Source organism: Lissotriton helveticus, chromosome 10 (genome assembly GCF_964261635.1).
Source record: "Lissotriton helveticus chromosome 10, aLisHel1.1, whole genome shotgun sequence".
Taxonomy (NCBI): Eukaryota; Metazoa; Chordata; class Amphibia; order Caudata; family Salamandridae; genus Lissotriton; species Lissotriton helveticus.
Window position 1 is genome coordinate 686,505,526 of NC_136071.1, and position 21,486 is coordinate 686,527,011.

Below are 21,486 nucleotides of genomic sequence, written 5' to 3' on the forward strand. Positions count from 1 at the left end.
TATCAGGTTTCTTTATATTTTCCCTATTTCTAAGGTTGTATTTTTTCCCAGAGGGCTCACTTTGGGGAGACCTGCGTCCTTGGTTCGGAGATCTTTCTCTCCGCCGAGGAGACCTTCCTCTGGACTGGAATCTTTTTTCTTTAGGATTGGATTGTTTGTTTCCATCCCAGCTCTTTTTTTGAGTGTTTAAATTATTTTTAATAAATGCCTTTTCAGGACTTTCAATCAGTTGAGGTTTTACCGGTATTCCACCCAGACTATCCCTTCCTAGTTCTTCATAGGATTTCTCTATGATTCTGGATATTTCAGTTGGTTGGTCTGCTATGTCTGTCTCTTTTAACCTTTGGCGGATCGCCACGTTTGCTGCTTCTCCCTTTATGTTGGCTAATAATATAGCCGAGACCTGCTTGAAGTCTTTCAGTAATTTCATACCAAGAGTTAAAGCGGGTTCTGGACCATATTCATCTTGAAATTTGTTTTAGCACATCTGGTATTACTGACATGGATGGTACACCATGTGTTTTTGTGTATATGGAAGCAAAGACTGTACCCCAAGTGTCACAGTCCTCCACGTGTGGTGCGATTCCTATTGGAAGACAGATAGTCAGAATCCTGTGTTTTTCTACCGGGGTGGTGTCTGGAAACACCGCCTCTATTTGAGTGATTTTTTGTGCTAGCCAGAAGGGTATTTGTTCCCGTTTTGCGGGTACTTTACCCAGACAGGACTGTATGTTCTGTGGTGTAATTTTATTTGTGTTACCCTGATGAGGGTTCAGCTGTGGAATTTTACTTGTTGGTTGGACTGTTGAAGTCCGCATTACATATTGGACTAATTGTCTATGTATTTTGATTAGTTGTTTTAGCTGTATTAAAAGCTCTGCTGCAGGCATTTCTTCAATGTCTGGATGTGGTGTATATCCGGCTAGGACCGGCCACGTTGCTCCTGGTCTACCTAGTGGACCGAGCCTGGTGATGTGATTATTATGTTTTAGGGCGCCATGAAACAAGAGCAGGTGCTCTTGGAATTTGAGTGGTACTTCCACCTCCTCGAAAGGAGTGTAGGTATCCGGTGGTTCCTCTATTTTATAATAGTGGAACTCTTTTGTTACAGCGTTTGCTGCTGGAAAGTTTATCCATGAATAGAATAACTCTGTCTGCCGATATTCGTGTGCCTCAATTACGAATATGACTGTACCACCTCTCGATGTCAGTCCATTTTCTATAAGTTTTAAGGTTATAGATTTCCTTATGTTGACCGGGATGAGTATTGCATTTGGGTCATTTTCCAGCAGAGTATTGTCTGCTACTAGGAGTTCAGCTGCTATTCTAGCTGTCTCCCTTTCTTCATCACTGTCTATCATTTTACCGACAGGAAGGTTATTCTGTTTGTTTGCAGATCAGGTTTCTATCGAAACAAAGATTAGATGCACAATATTTTGGAACAGTGTATCCTTCAACGTTGACTAAACCAAGAACCATACATAGGAGTCTCCTCCTGCGAGGTTTGGCGGATATGACCTTTCACCCACTCCAGACGTCTTTGGAGTATTATGGGAAAAAAGGGGTTCTGTGTGAAAAAGCACGACTGAGTTACTCTAATCTCTTGCGTTAGTTTTATCGCCTATCCAAACGTTTGGGCGCCATGTAGTGTAGTTCCTATTATCCCTCTCTGCGCATTGGAATAATATCTTCAATAGTATAGACCTAGGGCAGAGGTTAACTAGGTCTTCTACTGACGATATTAGACTTAAAGTTTTTGGTTTTGCCAGCTAGCTCAGAGTTCACTAGAAACTTTCTCGAATAGGCAAGGAGGAGTTTAACCTCCCTGGATAGGCAAGAAGGGATTTAGTTTCTGACAACCATAGAACATGACAACTTTGCTCTCCCCTAATCAAGAGTGTATCTCTAGAGTCGTGTGAAAACAAAAGACAACTTATTTTACTCAGTCAGTACGTGCATTCTTAGTTTCACCAGATTGTAGAGAAAAGGAAGAGACGGGCGTGTTCAATAAAAGATGTTATTTATTGATCAGTCTCTTTTCTCGTACAAGAGAAATGAATCGATATTATTGCGATACTTATGGTTAAGTAAAGTGCATACAATAAAAGCAGGAGTATAAAATAATACTGCAGAAGCATTGATATGGTTTCTAAGCCATATGATATCTAAAACTGATAAAATAGATACATACATATATACATTTGACTAATCGTACTCAACTGGTGCTTCTAACCACGCCCACGCCCACCCCAGTGTACCTGACCTAAGCCTAATACGTGGGCGGGAGTAGATAAGTAGCAGTTTAAGTTAAGTTAAGTTTGTTTTGCCAAGGGACTGACTCAAGAACTCAACTTGCTCAGTTGTTTGGAGGTAATGAACCCCATTTAATGCCATGCGTCTCATGCTGGATTTGTTTTGCATCAAGACCGCCGTGAAAAAACACAGACCGGGTGCAACCTGCGTGTGTACGCCGCTGTCTGAAATTTAAGAATCACGAAGACCACGACTGATCCGGGTTTTGAAGTGATCGGAATACTGTTGGCACAAGACTGCTATACCACTCCGTAGGAGATTAATTGAAAGCCAGAAGCCTACTCTGGCTCCACACAGTTGTCCACGACAAGACTCACCCTGCCCTGATGAGAGTTGGGAATTCATAAGCCCAAACTCGAAACGCGTCGGCTATGTGAGATTTAAATCTCGACTAGATTGTTGAACACCTAAAAGATTAGGACCAGTTGCCCTCTGGGTGTTAAGAATTTTTTCTCGAGTTGTTTGATTTGTATCACAATGTGATAAACTTGAATGTATATGCATACAAATAGTTTGCTTAAGAAACAACTTTTTTTGACATGTTTATAATTTGGAATGTTTGATTATTGATGTATTGTATTGTAATTTTTATACGTGTTTAATCGTATCGCCAATTTTTGTGGATATTTATGTATGATAGGAAACAATCCAGTTTTGTATTGAATTGGTAAACATCAATGCGAGATTTTGTGCAGTTGACGGTGTGTTCCCTGGTTGGCCTAAATAAATACTGATAAACTTTTTTCTATGAATACTAAATAAAATAGGCAAAAATCATTGCCAAGACAGACATAATTAATTTGGTCTCTCTTTGGTTGTGATCGAAATTCCAACCTTAAATGAATGGAGGCGCAAGTGCAATTTCTATTTACACAATCAAACAAGTAGCAGGCAAAAAAAAAAAAAAAATACACGGACCTCATCGACCCCACCATGAGCAATTCCATATACTCTGCATTCAAATAAAAATTACTGACAAAAGCATCTCCACTTATAACAAAATCCTTTCAAAATAAAGCACCTAGCACTTAGACTTCACCTCCATTTGCCAATCAAGTGGGTAGGTTCTAAGGTGTGGGGTGTTGTGGCAGGAATAGAGCAGTACACAGGTGCTGTGGCCCTTCTGTGCAGACCTGTGCATATCTTCAGTTCACTTAAAGAATGATGCCAGACATGGGCCAGCAGGTAGTCCTAACTGCCAGTGGACCTTTAATTGCAGGCAGAGGGCAGGATCCTCACTATAAGCAAATGCGTCTCCTAAATTGTTCCCTTCCCTCCTCCATCTGTCCTTTATCGTATTCTATCCAACTAACAGACTCATATGTACATCACTCCAATTAACAACGAAAAATCTACTCGCCCACCCACTATGGAGAGTCAGATTTTATCAGCTCAAGATATTTTTAGGACCTACTGGCCCTTACTGGCGAGCCGACAAATAACAGGTGTTCTGGTGTTCTGTTCACTCACAAAGTGAATGAGCAGTGAAGATTGCCTTTAAATGTTGTTTTTACCTTGACACATGCTCTGAGTTCGGAGACAGAGGTCAAATCAGTTTATGTCTGCATACAATTACCTTTGGAGCCAGAGAAATAAAGTAGAGAGGATTTTGCGAGGTGAACCGCCTGAAAATCTTACTGTATAAAGAGTGTGGAATGAAAGGCTGTATGTAGGATGCCAGGCATTTTTTTCCCTAACAACATTCAAATATCTAATAAGTGAACTACATATAAAAGCATATTTTTGTAACTGATGAAAAACAAGATTTCAATAAGAAGAAAACAAATTAGAATAGTTTACTTGGTGATGTGCAAATAATAATTTTTGTTGAAACCCAATTTCCAATGCTTATTGTTTATACGCTATATAGTTTTATTATGAAAACTGAATGAAGGTGCAAAAGTTTGCTGTCATTTCACTAGAAAATGTGCTGTCTGTAAATGATAATGCACTACTACAACATGCTTTAGTAATATATTTGTTAAAAGTGAGTTTTTACACATAAACTGAGTAACATTCTTGCCCCATCCCTGATGGCAATGCTATTAGTGAACTAATGGGCAAGTCAGAGGTCACGTGAAACCTAAATGTGGCCTAGATTTTTATAATATTTGGAGCCAACATTTTGGGCCATATTTATTTCAAACTAACGCAATGTAGTTCAGCAAGTCACCTGCTGCGCTGCGTTCCAGGGAAAGGCCAGGATTGTGCCATATATATTACAATATGGCACAGTCCTGTCCTTTCCCCATTGCTCACGTCCAATGGGCAGCCTAGAGCCAAAGAAAGCACCGTGGTGCAATGGTGCCTGCGTTGCATGCAGAATTGTTTTTGTGCAGGAAGGCCGACCTTCTTGCACAAAAAAAGAATTTGCTCAGGCATATTCCTCTATGCTGCAGGACACATGGAAGGAGGAAGTGAATAGGAGAAATTAAGATATTTTCTTGTTATGCCTCGCCTGGGAAGGAAGGGGCAGCATTTTGGCTCATTCCCAGTTCTGCCAGCAATAGTAAATCTGATTATGCGTCTAAATCCTTGGGAGGTGCCTGGAACAACTATGCAACGCCCAGGGAACATCTTTGCAGGGCAGAGTAACGCAACTCCCGAATTATCATGTTCCTCAGGGCCACACAAAGTGGTCTTTCGTGGCTTGATAAATCACAGTTTAGGTTTTGTGTAAAACATGCACCACATTGCGTGGTGCAGCTGGATTGCAAACCCTTGATAAATATGCCCCTTAGTCTATTAAATCAAAGTAAACCAGTTTTCTTTGTACAGCAGAAATGCAGAACTTACATATTTGAAGTTGCTCATGTGATAACGAAGAAAAAGGCGGCTTTGTAAAATAAAATATTTGCCTAGAATCACACAATTTGAGACCAGTTTAAGATACTGTTAAACCGGACGACAACAACTACATTTAAAAACACATGGATAGTTTCCTATCACTCACATCGGGAGGAAACCTAGCGAGCAATAACCAACCCATTGGTTCAACCACACACACGATCAGCCTCTGCTCTTGGAATGTTCATGGCTATAACAGCATTGGGCAAGACCACGAAACCGCAAACTTCTTGGAACAACACGACCTAATATTACTACAAGAAACTTGGAACCTAAGCCAAGTTTCCATCCCTGGTTACATAGAGTTTCACGTCCTCGCCGAAAAATTCTCAAAATTTGGACACCTGAGAGGGGGCTTAACAACGTACATCACCCAACAATATAGGTGGCAAGTGGAAGAAGTAGATACCGGGGTAAATTGGTCACAAGTAATAAAACTTACAGATAGACAGAACTCAAATTCACGCATTCACAACCTCTTAGTGCTTAATGTTTACGTACATCCGGAAAAGAAACAGAAAAAGGAAAAACTGATAACACTAATAACCTTGATCAGGGTACTGCAAAGCACTCACGAATCATATTCCATGATCATCTCAGGAGATTTTAACAGCAACCTAACAAAAGACGATAAAATAATTCATGATCTCGAAGACATGGGTCTCTCCATTCTGAACAAGAAGGAAAATGGGAGAAGGGTCATGCCTATAACCTTTGTAAGCGGAAATCGGAGGTCATCAATAGATTTCACAAAAATGAGCAACAACTTGACACCGATGGTAAGCTCGTTCTTGGTGGAGCAACGCATAGAAAGCGATCATTTCCCTTTAATAACCAAAATAAAAAATTTGGCCAACAAGACCGAAAATCTAAAGACCATTGTTCAGCATACAGAAAAATTCAATCTACGTAAACTGAAATGGGGTGGAAAGGACAAAACCAACAATGGACCAATTTAAAAAAAGAACTGCTCAGACTAACACCGGAGGAAAAAGAAAACCCGATAGAAACATGGGAACAGCTATGTGAGGCCTTAACCAGAAACCCCCCAACCACAAAACAGAACGTGAGAAGGTATGACACTGAGAAGAAGCCTTGGTACAATATTACCTTGCGAGAGAAAAAAAGGAAAATTACACGTGAAGTACGGAAGCAGGTAACAGTAATAAAAAGTGGAAAAATACCGGAGACGGCGACATTAAAAGCCATGCAGAAAAAATATAAGATTATGCTGAGTAACGCAAAAAATTCATACCAAGCCGAAATCTGGACTAAACTACTAATTGCCGGGAAACACAAAAATGCCCGATCATTCTGGGGTATCATTAATAAACTGACAAAGGGCAAATATCTAAAGCAGGATGCAGGCATTGGAGAAAGTAAGTGGATCCAGCACGTCAAAAACATGTTTATTGACAGGGAGGATGGTCAAAAGTGTCACTGTAAAAGAGAGTGCGAAATATGCGCTAGAAACTCTGAACATTCGGGAAAGATTCTGGGAACATGAAACATGCCACGTGGAGACACAAAGAAACCATCTTCGGATAGCGAAAATAGGAATATAGGGAAACTTGTCAACAACCCCACTACAATATCAGAAAAATCAGACACCCTAGTAACAGCTGGCGAGCTAAAATTAATAATAAAACGCCTGAAAAATAAGGGTGCAGCAGGTCCCAATGGGCTTCCAAACGCCATCTTCAAACATTCCCCTGAGTTTTGGGCAGAATACTTAACACCACTCTTTAACTTAATTTATAGACAGAACAAGCCGCCTAAGTCCTGGAACAGGAGTATAATCCACCCCATTTTCAAACAAGGTGATCATAACGAGCCGGGGAACTATAGGCTGATATCGCTGATGGACGTTGAGGCAAAACTATACGGGTCATGCCTACTGGTACACCTGCAAGACTGGATGGAAGACACAAAGATCATACCTATGTTCCAAACGGGTTTCCGGCCAAGGACCGGTACACTAACAAACCTGATAACTCTGGCTCTCCTGAAGGAAAAAGCAGAAATAAAGAAGACGAGACTGTATGCTTGTTTTATAGATCTACGAGCGTCGTTTGACAGGGTCAATCGAACCCGATTATGGGACAAATTAAGATCATGGGGCCTTCCGAAGAACTTACTGGAGGCAATAATAAGCATGTATAGTCACACCTGGGCACGAGTCAAACTGGGAGACGGTAGCAGTATCACGGATGAAATTGATACACAACAGGGCTTAAAAGAAGGCTGTGTACTGGCCCCAAGCTTATTTAATCTCTATATGGCAGACATCGTCAGTCACATGCAGGTCGGGGAAGGTCATCCACCGCACCTGTCAAAAAACCCAATCCCCTTCCTGCAGTATGCTGAAGATATTGTGGTTTTGAGTCAAACCCCAATAGGCATGCAGAGGATGATCAACAATCTGGTCGCCTATTTGAAACACGAAGGCATGGATGGAACTGAATAAAGATAAAACCAAAGTGGTCCCTATTGTAGACCCGAAAAAACCAACGTTCGTATGGTACGCAAATAGCACCCCAATAAAGGAGGAAGTATCATACAAGTACCTAGGTCTGAAACTGGGGCAAGGCCCAACGAACAAGGAGCACAGATTTGACCTGAAGGCAAAAGCACATTCCCTGATCTATGCATACCGGCAATTACAAAAAAAACTAAGTTGCCCAAACTATATACACCTGCTGAAAGTGATAAAAGCGCAAACCTTACCTACCTTGTCTTACGCATTGGCGACCTGGTGTGGCAAAGAGGCGGGGCTGTTAAACAGCCTACAAACAAAGATATACAAGGCAGCTTTAAACCTCCCAAAATCTGCATCACCAGCGCAGGTTCGCTTAGAATTTGGCCTGCTGAACCAGAAGTTTCGCAGTATGGATACTTTTGTGAAACTCTGTCATAAAGTATGTATGTCAAAAGAAGGCTCACTGGACAACCCGTGTTGGAAAGAAATCGACACCCAGCAGAAACAGCACGTGCCTCACAGTTGGGGAGATTTCCTGTCTCAATCCTTGACCTGTATAGGAATCGATTCAACTTGGGACTTGATGCCAGATAGAACTACCTTCGATAAAATTACAAACAATGAGGTCAAATGGAAATCATATCTGGAAGACAAATCAAGCACCGCAAAACGTCGACACGGGTGGACAGTGATAAACTCTTATTCCGGGATAAAGCCGCAGCCCTATTTGGAAAGTCATTTTAACATGCAAATAAAGCAAAGATACATAGAACATCGGCTGGGCCTACAGTTTTCAAAGGACTTGTTACCATCCTGGAAAGGTAGTTACACCGACCTTAATTGTCGTCTATGCGGATATCAAAACTAAACATTAACTCACTTGCTATGTGCTTGCCCAGCTCTTATAGACCTAAGGAGACGGCTTTTAAAGAACATTTTTAATAACCTGAATATTCGAACATGCAGGCAAGCTGTAATTCGATGGATAGATGGATCATCTCCTATGTTGGCTTGTAGGGGGGTTAAATACATGAGGAAAGTACAATCTCTCCTACAAGTGGACCCAGTAAAACAAAGTGAATAGGAAGTGCACACTTGAAAACTTTAGCCACAAAAGAAGTGTACAACCAAAATGAAAAATTTGAGATTTTATTAATTGCACGGACTATTCACTTTACCTTGTGAACAATCAAGCACATTATTTATTAATTTTTACCGATGATTTCAAATGTATGTTGTAATAATTTTTATTAATTTTAAACAATAAAATTGACTTGACTTATCACTCACTGGTCTTCTTTCACTTGAATACAGGACATGAAAACTGATCCCTTATGATGAAAGACCCTCATTTTACGTTTTCGTGTGCTTGCCATGCAAAGACAATCGCAAAGTTCCCAGAGAGGGGAAAAAAAGTAGATATTTCCAGCTCAGCTGATACGCAAGGTTCTCAAAATATCTGCTTCAATTAAAGCTTCAACATTAGGTTTACTCAAGTGTTATTCTGTAAAGAAATCGTGTAATTTGTTGTAATTAAAATCGTCAAAGATGTTATTTAATTTTTCTGTACACAGGTTCGCTTAAGTTTCCAGCTAAAATTACAGAAAACCAATTGAATAAAGCACTTGGCAGCCAATACTAGGAAGCAGTCTAACATTTCCGATAGTTGTATCGGTTTTCCTATACAATGGAGTGCAAACGTGCACCGCTAATGTTCAATGGTTACCTGTGGTAAACCCTCGCATTCATTCATTCATTCAGTCCTGCCTAAAAACAACGTGCCCTACCAGTGAAAAGCACCAGAGTGAACATTCACAAGTCTGAGAAGCGAAAAGAACGGCACCGCCGGCGCGTGAGAGAGGGACTGTATATCCGGTTACGCCTCCTCACTGTCAGACAAGTGTCGTGAACAAGGGCCTGGATGACAGGTTTAAGGGGGAGGTCTGTCCTGGCACACATTACTCTGCTCCTCACTGTGACTGGGTAAGTAGCTTCATCTCCATGTGCCCTGGCAGTTTGCTTAACAAGCATTGAAAATGCAATAGGTCTCGCAGCATTAGAGTTAGTGCTTTTAGAATTGTTTATGGGTTTTTTTTGTAAATCTTTAGCATTTTTGTTTCCTGTAGCCAATGCTAAAGAATTTCAAAAAAAAAAGCCATAAACATTTCTAAAAGCTCTGAAATGCAGCTCTTGAAATACGATTAGAACCCAAAAGTGCAAGAGTGCACAGCTATCTAAATAGAAAGTCTTGATCTGCTGGTGTACTGTGTTTGACACTGACCTGGTAACATTACATTCCCAGTCTGAGGGTTCACTGAAGGAAGGATGGACTAGCAAACACAGCCATAAAACATCGACTCCTGGCTCATTTATGGGAAAAAGCAACTTAGCAAAGACGCACAGCTCGGCAGGCGCTCATGTGAGAAAATAGCCGTTGCGTGTGAAAAGTGTGGCAAAGCAGAAAGAATACATAGCAGCGGGACAGCATGCCAGGTCCGTCATTAGGGGGACGTACACAGAGCAGAGAGGCACACAGGTGAGCGGGCCATAAAAACACAGTTGTGGGGGAAAGAGCCAACAGGAGGAAGACGGCTGAAACAGCCCTGCCAATGCACCTTGGGGTTAAACTAACGGCAATTAAGTCATTTCCGCCGCATTCCAACAAAAAACAAGACCAAGTGAAGCATGTGAAATGTAAGCAGAAACTGCAAGCTCTTTACAGGGAACCAATTTAGCTCCTTGGATAGTTTCAGAGCATAAAACAATTCACGATTAAAGCGATCAAGCTACTGTTTGTTCACCGCTAAGAAGATGGTTGCAACACTGGAGTAGATTTAAAGGAAATTAAACGTTTTCCAAACAGTCCAGTAACTCTGAAAGGGTTAAGAACATAAGGAAGAGTCAGTGAAAAGAAGATTCAAGAATGCAGGGGTGGAAGACTGAATACCTAGGTAGGCAATTGGTTTGCCCCTTAATTCCAGTGTTGTATTTACCTCATGTCCAGCTACCGTCCTCTTGGTTAACATCGCCTCCTTAAGAAGGACAGCTTTGCTCAAGTCTCTTGTTGCCTATTCACCATATCACGAGGCCGACACTGAGTGCCAATTCTGGTGACACCTACAAGTTGATTCAGGAAGAATGTGAAAGCATTTCTTTGCGGCTCTGGCAGTTCACATACTAAAGTCCACGCACTTCAATATTTATTTACCTGTAGTGACCGAGCATTTACAAACTGCAAATGCGTACACACGCTACTCTTTTGAAAATACAAATGCTACAGCTGCGAAGCCCGAATGGAAATGCTTTTACACAAGCTGCTGCTTTTTAAAAATACAAATGCCGCTGTGGAGCTCCTACTTTGTAGGCGCCCGCTGGACCTGTGCAGGAGGGGTGTAGGGAGTGAGGGAGGGGTCGGGCAGACATGGGAATGGCTGCGGGAGGAGGAATAAGGAAGTATTGACACTTGCTTAAGAAAGGCACTGTTTGTGCTCAGAGGGTGGGGAGGGCTGGTAATGCGAAGCAGGAGAGGGGAAGCTAAATTATAATGCCGAAGCGGAGGTCACAATTCACGGTCACAATTCACGGTCATTATCTTTGTCCGTACCGCATTGATGTGGACTACGGACCGGTTCGAGTCTCCCTTTCTACCAGTGCCTATTAAAAAAATAAAAACTGTGGTGAATGGGAAACAAAATAATAAATGTGCCTATCGCAGTCTCGCAAATGGATGAACTCCCGAAGGGTGAATGCAAGGGTTTGCTTCAACAAACAACAACAAACAAGACGGAGGGAAGAGAGGGGAGGGGGGAGGAGAAATGCGACACGGCGGGAAGGGGAGGGGGCGGAGCGGAGAGTTGAGGCAGGAAGAATTAAGTGAGAGAAATGTGTGGAGAACAGATGAGCACGAAGAGAAGTGGGGGCGAGAGGGTAGAAAGAAAAGAGAAAGATGTGAGAGTAGGCGGGAGAAACGAGGAGCTAAGGAAACAGAGGTAAAGGGAAGCAAACGTGTGGGGAGACGAGGAAAGCAGACGTGGCAAATGTTGGAGAAAAGAAAGGAACAGGAGATGGGCATAGAAGGAGGTTCAGAGAGGGAATCGAAAGGAAGGGATAGAAGTAAGGGGCAAAGAGTGACAAGTGAGCAAGAAGAACAAGACGGAGGGAAGAGAGGGGAGGGGGGAGGAGAAATGCGACACGGCGGGAAGGGGCAGGCAGGATGACTCAGGGGAGGGGGCGGAGCGGGGCAGAGCGGCATGTGGGTGTGAACAAGCCGGGCCTTTGAAGTGAAGCTAAGCTTCACTTCAAAGGTGTCGGAGGAATGCGGGCGGCTGTGCACGCGCTTTTAAGCTCAATGCACATGCGCATTGAGCTTAAAAGTCACGGGCACTGCAAGGAATCGCCACGATTCCTTGCAAGTTAGATAAAGTCTGGATGAGCCCCTATAGTCTCGCTTGCTCGATGCGCATGCGCATCGACAGGCGAGACCTAAAAATGATGGTTATCCGAATAAAACTTTACACATCTTCTAAAAATATTAACAATGCAAGTGGTCTGAACCCTATCTGCAGTTGGATCCTTTAATACAATGTAAACGACTGAATGCGGGAAACACACACGTTTAATCGAAAGCTTCGGGTGTTTAACTTTATAAATGAGCTCGTTGGTTGGATTATAAAATGTCCCATCAACAGCGAAGATGTATGGAGAACGCACAATTAAAGGAATTTAAATAGCACAACAGACACATGCTACGCCCTCGCCAGGAAGGTCTATGGGTGACATCTTGTAACAGGGAACTAAATACTGTGCCTTGTGTAATGTGAACAACAAACTGCTTGCAAGTTCATCAGAGAATCGAAGCAAACTTCTTAAAAGCGTCCTCTGAGAGTTTTCGCAAACTAGGAGTGGCTTTTAAACAGCCTACTGCAGATTAAACCATTTGGAATCCTACACCGCAGGCATACATCGGAGAAACGGAAAGCGATGCCTGAACCGTGCTGCTAACGAGCTGAAATATCGCGTTGAGATTATGTGGGCGGTGCAAACTGCTTTTAGTCCCATCATACACGCAGAGTGCATGGTTTACTCATTGCGTGCACGCTGAGGCTGCCTGACCTCAAAGAGTGTACATTGTGAGGAGTACACCTCCTCACGATGCACGGTGGGTTTTTCCTTCCCCATTGAAGCGCTCTCTTACCTCAATGTTTCTTCTTCTTTGAGGCGACCTCTGAAGCAGTCTTACCTCAAAGTGTATACATTGTGAGGAAGTCATCTCCTTGAGACCCGCTGAGAAGCTTTTATTCCTCATGGAGTCGCTCTCTGAGGCTCTTACCTCAAAACGTACACCTCGTTTATGATCGGCGTCAGTAGGAAGTGCTGTTGCAGTAACCGGTATGGTTTGGCCAATGTCGAACTGTCCTATGTAAGGTGAGATGAAGTTTTTGGACGCTGTGATTTTCAGAAACGGATTGCTTTCCTAGTGCAGATGTGAGTTGACTTGGATCAGGAAGGTAAGTATATGTATCCAGCCATTACTTTATGATTCCGAACCCTGAGTTGGTCAACTGACCTTGCTAGAGCAGTGGTCTAGTGGTAGCCAAGCAGCGGAAAGACTGTTCACCCGATTCTAGTGCCTATCAAAAGTATTTAAAAGGACACTATCTTCCCATGCAAATTATTATGTTTCTTTCTATAGTCTGGCATACTCACATTGCACGTGATCTCAAAAAGCAACATATATATATATATATATATATATATATATATATATATATATATATATATATATATATATATATATATATATATATATATATATATATATATATATATATATATATATATATATATATATATATATATTTTTTTTTTTTTTTTACTCCTGCAGCAGACCTTTAGTTAAAACTGGATTGCTGTTGCTCCTCTTTCAAGTGGACCTCTCCGTCCCTTCCAACTATGGCATGTCTCCTGTCTGCGAGGACAACCTTTCTAAGTCACAGGCACATTTGCATTAATGTCTATTGATGTATTTCTGCAAATTGCACCGAAGTCATTTCAAAGACCATAACCTCTCCTTTTTTGAAAGACATACACAAGCGCTCTAACAATACCTAGTATCCTCCAGCTCATCTATTAACCCTACCAACCATCTAAATGAACTCAACCCCACTCCCCCAATAAATGGTCACACCAAACTCTTAATAATTTGATCTACCATAAAGAGACTAGAATTAATGCATGGAAAGGTTTGCTTAAGCTGACAAGACTTACCCAATAACTAAAAACACTGGACTAACCATTAACCTTGTGGTCTGGAACAGCACGCTGACCAGTTTAAAACACCTAATCAGGGGCTTTGACAAGTGGGACCTGATTGGCATAGTGAAGATTGGGGATGTTTGGAAAAAGGGCGCAGTGCACACGTTCGAGTCCTTGGTGGCCCAGTACCAACTACACCGAAACGAATACTTTCGATACTTACAGGTGCGCCACTCATTAGATACACGTCCCTAAGGGTACGGTTCTTCCGGAGACGTCGCCTCTGGAGGACCGAGTGTTAGATGGACATATCCCCGAAAAGACGATCTCCCTGATATACCGTAAGTTGGTGAATCATTCAGAGGATCCGCTGCGGAAGATCAGGTCCCAGTGGTGCGAGGATGGTTTGGAACTAGACGATGAGGACTGGATAGCAGTGGTGGCCTCTCCTAAGGAGGTGGCGATTCAGATGCGGCTGAAGTTGGTTCAGCTGAAAATCTTGCATAGATCATATATTACTGGGCCGCATCTGGTTAGTATGGGACGTGCTGATAGTGGTGCGTGCCAGAGGGGATGTGCGGAAGATGGTACAATAATGCATACATTGTGGTATTGTGATCGAGTGCAAGACTTCTGGTCGACCATACATGTGGAGCTGAGCCAGGCGTTGGGCACAGAGATAAAACCTGTGGCTAGGCGTTGTTTGCTGAATGTTTGGGAACCGTCTGATTTGAATGAGCCCCAGAAACAGTGGGTAACATTAGCGCACATGATTGCCAAACGCAACATCGCTCAGCTCTGGGGCGCCAGCCAGGCGCCGGGGGTCACCAAGTGGGCTGAGGACCTGGACTGGTGTATGGTGCGTGAAAAGTCGGTATACGTGGCCAGGGGGTGCCCTCGTACGTGGGGGAAGATTTGGGGGCCATGGAACAGCTATAGGGGTGATATCTGTGCCCCCCTGAGCCTAACCTTGATGACGATGTGCCCGACACTACCGATCCCTGAGATTTTTAATGTGACAATGTAATCCTTTCTTCCCACACCAAAGTATTGTAATGTTTTGGCTTCCCTAAGATTTTATTTTTTGATTTGTATGTGTGTTCTATGATTTAATAAAAAGAAATATTAAAAAAAAAAAACACCTAATCAGGGGTCGCAACCTCTAGATCATGTGTACTCACAAACTTTCTCTCGGGGCCAAATTTACAGTGTGGTTTGTTTCCGAGGGCCGCACCGGTGGGGGCGGGGTCAGTGGGGCAGGGGACGGGGCTAAATCAACAAAAAACTATGACCATGAGGTTGATCACAGATCTCTGCAGTGGATGCCTTCGACTGCGCCACCACACCCGGCATACACACATATATCTCCCTCCCTTGCTCCCTCTCTCCCACCCTCCCTCTCTCGCTCTGTCTCCCTCCATCCCTCTCTCGCTCCCTCTCTCTCCCTCCCCCTCCCTCGCTCCCTTTCTCCATCCCTTGCTACCTCACTCTCTCCATCCCTCGCTCCCTCTCTCTCCCTCGCTCCCTCTCTCTCTCTCTCCCTCTCATTCCCTCCCTCTCTCGCTCTCTCCCTCCATCCCTCTCACCTCCCTCTCGCTGCCTCTCCCCCTCCCTTGATCCCTCTCTCTCTCCCTCCCTCCCTCCCTGTCTGTCTGACTCTCACTCCCTCTCTCCCTCCCTCCCTCGCTCCCTCTGTCTCCCTCCCTCTGTCTCCCTCCCTCCCTGTCTGTCTGTCTGTCTCTCTCTCACTCACTCCCTCCCACTCCCTCACCCTCTCACTCCTGCCCTCACTCCCCGCCCTCACTCCCCGCCCTCACTCCCCCGCCCTCCCTCCGTCGCCCACACTCCCTCCGTCGCCCTCACTCCCTGTTACCCTCACTCCCTCCGTCACCCTCACTCCCTCCGTCACCCTCACTCCCTCCGTCACCCTCACTCCCTCCATCGTCCTCCTCTGTCGCCGCCCTCCCTCTGTCTCCCTTTCTCTGTCTCCCTTTCTCTGTGTCCCTCTCCCTCCCTTTCCCTCTCCCCTCTCTCTCTCCCTCCCTTTCCCTCTCTCCCTCTATCTCCCTCTTTCCATCCCTCCCTCTGTCTCTGTCCGACCTCCCTCTGTCATCTCACCCTGCCTGTGTGTCAGCGGGTGAGACAGCTTCCTGATACACACAGCCGCACCCAAGCACTTCACAGGTCGTTAAAGGCCATTTGAATGCTAATGAGGCTTTGTTGTATTCCACCTCTTCTTAGGCCCCTGCAGCTCCACTCTGGCTAAGTGAGAATCGCCCGGCCCTGGCCCCCACAGAGCAGCAGAGACTCTCAGAGTCGCGCTGCCGCATACAATCTTTAAAAGAAAAAATATATACATTGGTAGGATGTCTGCAAGGTCCGCCAGGTAAGGCTTGCCAGGCCACCCCTGGCCCGCGGGCCGTACTATGAGTACCCATGCTCTAGATGAAGGAAATTACAAACTGTGCGGCTCCGTGCATGTTTGGGCCTAGAGTGATGCTTTTTGAACTACATGCAATGCAGTGTTAGGCAACTAGGCTGGAGTTCCATTCTCTACACAGTCAGAAGAGAACAGAACTAGAGCTCTGTGAAAAGTGAGGATTTGCTGGTTTAATACATACTTTATGACAGGACTGGCAACCACTGGTGGAGAAAGAGGGACATGGATTCTCATAAGGTCAGCCAAGGCAGCTTTGGGGTTGTGGCGGAGGTTGGGGGTGCCTTAGATAATAACGAAAAATTCCCAAGATCATCCACATTGGCCCCCGCACTTCCAAAAGTAACTCAACACAAAGATACCTTCTGTTATCTAGAGGGCCCATTGAGGATCGTAAAAACAAGTTCTTCTAACCCCAAAAAAGACAAGCGCTGCAAGCATCAACAATATGAAAAAGATACACAAATACAAACACACTTTTTACTATTATACAAGGATGGACTGCTCTTTGGTTATGAGCTTCAAAGGGATAACATGCGCTATATAAATGCAAACCTTTTTCCCTCTTCTATCCCTCCGCTATCCATCTGAATCCACATAACTGTCTAACCTATCCACCACTCAAATTACTTTCATATTTCACTATCCTAATTCAACACTAATCCTTTATGGGTTCCCGAGTAGCGTGTTACTCGCCGAAAAAGCACTTTGACGCCTCGTCTGCGGTACTAAGCGTTATATAAATGCAACTAAAATACATTACATATGAAGCAGGGATAAGGGTTTACAGGTGGCAGTTACCCAAAGCCTTAACAGGCAAGTACAGATGTACCCATCATCTCTGCTAACGTAAAATAACTAGGCAAGAAAAAAGAAAGCAAGGATGGTAGCTACGAAAGTGGATTAGTGCTTTTAGCATTGCTTTTGTAAGTCACCCACCCAAAGTTGCCATCGGTTCACAGCACTAAGATAAAGGAGGACTGAGATCAGCTACAGTCACAGCAAATATTATGACAAGGCAGTTAAGAACGACCTGGCCAATATGCTTGCCAAAACCAAGTATCTGGGCCAGGTCAGTAGCTTTTACAGGATTTCAGTTCTGCTGCACGATATACTTTCCTCGTCTTCAGATGCCTGTGCATTTGTTAACATCACCTACGGATGTGCATATCATGACCACCCTTTAAGTATGGATTTAGGTGGGACAGAAAAGTGCGAAAGGGGGCCTCTAAAAGGGGTGTGGCCCACTAGTAATCCTTTCTAAGAGGTACGGCCCATACAATTGAATGTGGGGCTTAAAACAAACTAAAATCTATGAGCTTTCTAATTTTGCATCAAGATATATCACAAAGTAACGGGCATGCACATAAAACAAACATATAGCATTTGTTATTGCATATTAGCAGTATCAGCTAAATGAGTATCAACAATTATAATTACAAATATTTAAATTCTGGATATATGAGGCTGTAATTTGAACATTACCAAGTATACAGAAAGAGTAGTAATTTTCAGGGTGTCTCAATCATTCCTGTTCTTCCCTCTACATTTCCCTTCCCAGTTTTCCCCACATCTATCGCAAATCTTCCATCTGCATCTCAAACTTCACCCCTTTCCTGCTGAGCACCATGTTTTCACTCTCCTGTATGTACTTCCTTGCATCTCCATCACTTCACTACCCCCCATACTCACAATGAACTAACTCACCTGTAAGTACTGCATTATTTAACGTATGCCTTGTCAATATTTCGACCGCCTAGTAAATTCGATACACATTTTTGCATAGAATCACAATTACAACTGACACACGTAACGCTTGTATAAGCTACTCACACACACACTATAAGAAACTAACATTCCCTTGAGCCTTAACTACGAAGCTCTCAGTCCTGGCCTGTTATATAAACCCACCATGTTATTATTTTAAACGTACTGAATAGCAGCATTTGGATTTGAAATTGTGAAACTGGTTTTATACTTTAAAGATAACATTTTACTTATTTTGACCGTCTGACCGTCACAGGGTGAATTATGGAATGATTCATTGTAATTACGCTTATCTAAAATGTATGAACTGTTTTATCTTGTATATTTTATGGGTTGCTTAATGCGAATAAAGATTAATGAATGAATGAACAAGAACTACATTTCTGACGTGTTTTTAGTCATTATTGAGATATTGATCAGTGTTTTTTGCCTGCAACATTGAAGAAGGCTCGAAAGGGATTCATTTCAGTTTTTAATTACTGAAGAGTATGAGACCTGGAAGGACCCGACCCACTTAAAGCCCTGACTTTAGGGCAAAGAACCAAGTCGTATAATGCTGGCTCAAGACGCTTTTCAAAAACACTATACAAATTCAGCACTGCTACCTAATACAGAATACAATACGACGCTTGTATATACTGTGAAATGAATTTCACTACGCCATCTTGAAAGTAAGATCTGTCAAGTTTAAACTGCGTAACAGGTGTCATGTCTGAAAGCTATGCCAACGAATTTGAAACAGAACTCGCATAGCATGTAACAGCTCTACATAGGATCAGAGTTAGCAAGCCACTACTCCACTTTCAAGAGGTAAACCAACAAGTCCGGGAAAGCCACAGCCCCACATCCGCGAGCTCATCCGTTATATTCCTGGGGCATCCCTTGACACAGGAGTTAGAAGTCTATGCGCTCTTAGCCGGTTTGACCGGAACACCAGGCAAGTGCACCAGAAAAGGAACCAATTTGAGACCGGACTGAAAACAAGGGTCAACCACTGTAGAGAAATACAGTTAAACAACACATCTGGGAGAGACAGATGAGGCCATCGAAATGGTTAAAGGCCCCTGCAAGGAAAGAAGGAAGAGTAACAAGAGAATCGCCTAAGAAAGGAAGCAAGCCCACTCTCCACCCCGAAGATGATAGATGAAGGAAGAAAATAAACCCAAAAGGAAAGGTTTCCATTAGAAAAGCAAAGCCCAAGAGACAAAACTAGACAAGAAACGGAAACCCACATTAAAAGAAAAACAGCTAGTACAGGACGAGCAGAAAGAATATGACCGCAAGACTGAAAGGAAAACAAGTTTTGAGGGAAACGAAAAGTTAGAAAAACTGGAAACTGAAGAGGAGTGTAAACACAACACATTCAAGTTCGTGGAGGCTCTGACAGAAGGAGTGAAATGAAGTCTCTCTCATGAACGTATGGGGAAGTGTAATACGAGAAAACATGTATAAATGACACCTCCTCCACTGCTAAGAGGCACCCAGAGGCGTGAACCAGACTTGTCCTCTCTCGTGGTCTCTGAGATCAGACACCACCAATTGCTGTGAGCAAAGACAGGACCTCCTGCTACTTTTTCTCCCACCACTGGACACTTACTTCCTGCGGGTCCTCTGCACGGGGGGCGCGCCATCTTTGCGGGGCCTGCCCCGGGGTCTTTTGTCTGACACGGCTGCGACAGGGGGCGGGGAGGGGGGTCCGCGCTCCAGGCTGCTGGGATCAGCCTCCGAGGACATCCTGTGCAGGGGGGAAGCAGCAGCATCTACCCGCGGCCCGGCACCGCCGCTCACTGCCGGGGGGCATGGAGGGGCTTCTCGCGGGGTCCCCCGGGGGCGCCCGTCGTCCCCGGCCTGTCACTCTCAGTCCAAGCCTTTCTCTTTAAACACTGTCGCAATGGCTCCTGCCGGGGCAAGTCCGTGCGACACATACACACTACCCCCCAAAAAAATGCACGGTCACACTGCGCACGCGCGCCCGTAGCTCACGACACCACCCGGCGACCGCGCTGTGGCTACGTCATGCAGACCGGGCCGGGAGAGGGAGGGGGAGCAGGAGGGAACCAGAGAAAAACCCGGAACACGAAGTCCTACAGATCCGGACGGGGGCTACTTGTCAGTGGAAGACCAATTACAGGAGGCAGAGAGCCTTAGAGGTAGAAAGAGGACGATGGAGGAAAGGTGCGTGTGTAAACAGAGCGCGCGTGGGAGGTGGGGGTGGACCCGCCTGGGGGCGAAGACGGGGAGCGGGGGTGTTCAACGTTCCATAGAAGCAGGTGTAACAGTTTGCAACTTGCAATAACAGAGTCGTGTGCTAGAACCTAAGGTGTGCATACGAGTCACTGAGTATCCAGCTACATGGTACTTGCTCACACCTTACGTACAAATAGGAAGTTGAAAATATACATATTAGGTACTTCTACGAACACGAAAAACATGATTTATACGTTTCTGTGTTAAACTATATCGCAGTGAACTACAGCTATTCATAGTGTCATCATGTAAAACTCGTTTACCATTTTTTCCACCAATTGAACCTACTTCACGTGAAAGCAACAGATGAGTACTGATATTTTTGGACCTTATTTTTGCGGAAAATAAAGATTTTGGGTAAAAAAAATCGTATTTCATACGTACGTAGAAATATGTTGGTGTAAAAAAATAAGCCTTTTTTGTGAGAGGGGACTGGGGGCCCTAGTGGGTGGTAGGGAGAGGTCTAGAGGGAATTCAGCTAGCTCCCTGTTGACTCATCATCTCCCAAGTGGAAGGAGGAGCGGGTGGATGGGGGAACGAGGAGGGCGTGATAGACAGCCAACTGGTACTAGACAAAAGACTCGATTCGCAATCATGTACGCCTCTGACAGTTAACATTTTGGCCATCTTGAAATGGTAAATTCCCACCGCTTTTAGAATGAAATTGTGAGAGATTAGCCCAAAGTAAACAAATAGTAATGCCTTAGCAGAGGATGTGTCAATGTTTACATATTACTTGGACAATAAACTAATAAACAGTGCTCATTTATATGTCAAATAGTTTGAGGTTGCGTTCAACCTTTCAGTTCAATTAAAGCTATTGTGACTTCGTATACTGCTTTTCAAAACAAATTGTAAGTACTGCAATTCGTATCTGGCAGGCTCGTTGCTTTCATAGCAGATTGCACTTCTTTCCAGATGCATGTCCGCCCCTGTCATACCTGGGACCGCAGCAGCTTCCCCTTGGCTGGCCCACCCCTTGTGTAGGGGGCGAGGCAGTGGGCGGGGAAAGCCACTGCCTCCCCGGAGCTGGTGACATCGGGTTCCCTCTGGCAGGCCACGTTAGCCCTTGCTTGGTGACAGGCCGCAGGGAGGGGCGAGGTCTGGAGGCGGTTTGAAGCGCCTGTCTTCTGTAGTTATA

General features: G+C 44.1%; 1 protein-coding gene across 15 annotated transcripts in view; it reads right to left on the reverse strand.

Annotated features, from left to right (window-relative positions):
* The window catches only part of KMT2C (lysine methyltransferase 2C), a 1,799,940-nt gene extending 1,779,820 nt beyond the window's left edge, over nucleotides 1–20,120 (reverse strand). For 6 of the 15 annotated variants that reach the window (XM_078663232.1, XM_078663238.1, XM_078663228.1 and 3 more), the window contains exon 1: nucleotides 19,696–20,097. In XM_078663232.1, the coding sequence (XP_078519358.1) occupies nucleotides 19,696–19,832 (137 nt within the window). In that variant the 5' untranslated portion in view covers nucleotides 19,833–20,097. Of the gene's footprint in view, nucleotides 1–19,695 lie in introns of all 15 variants that reach the window. The other 9 variants (XM_078663234.1, XM_078663233.1, XM_078663235.1 and 6 more) reach the window with 3 other exon arrangements.
* Nucleotides 20,121–21,486: the final 1,366 nt, after the last annotated feature.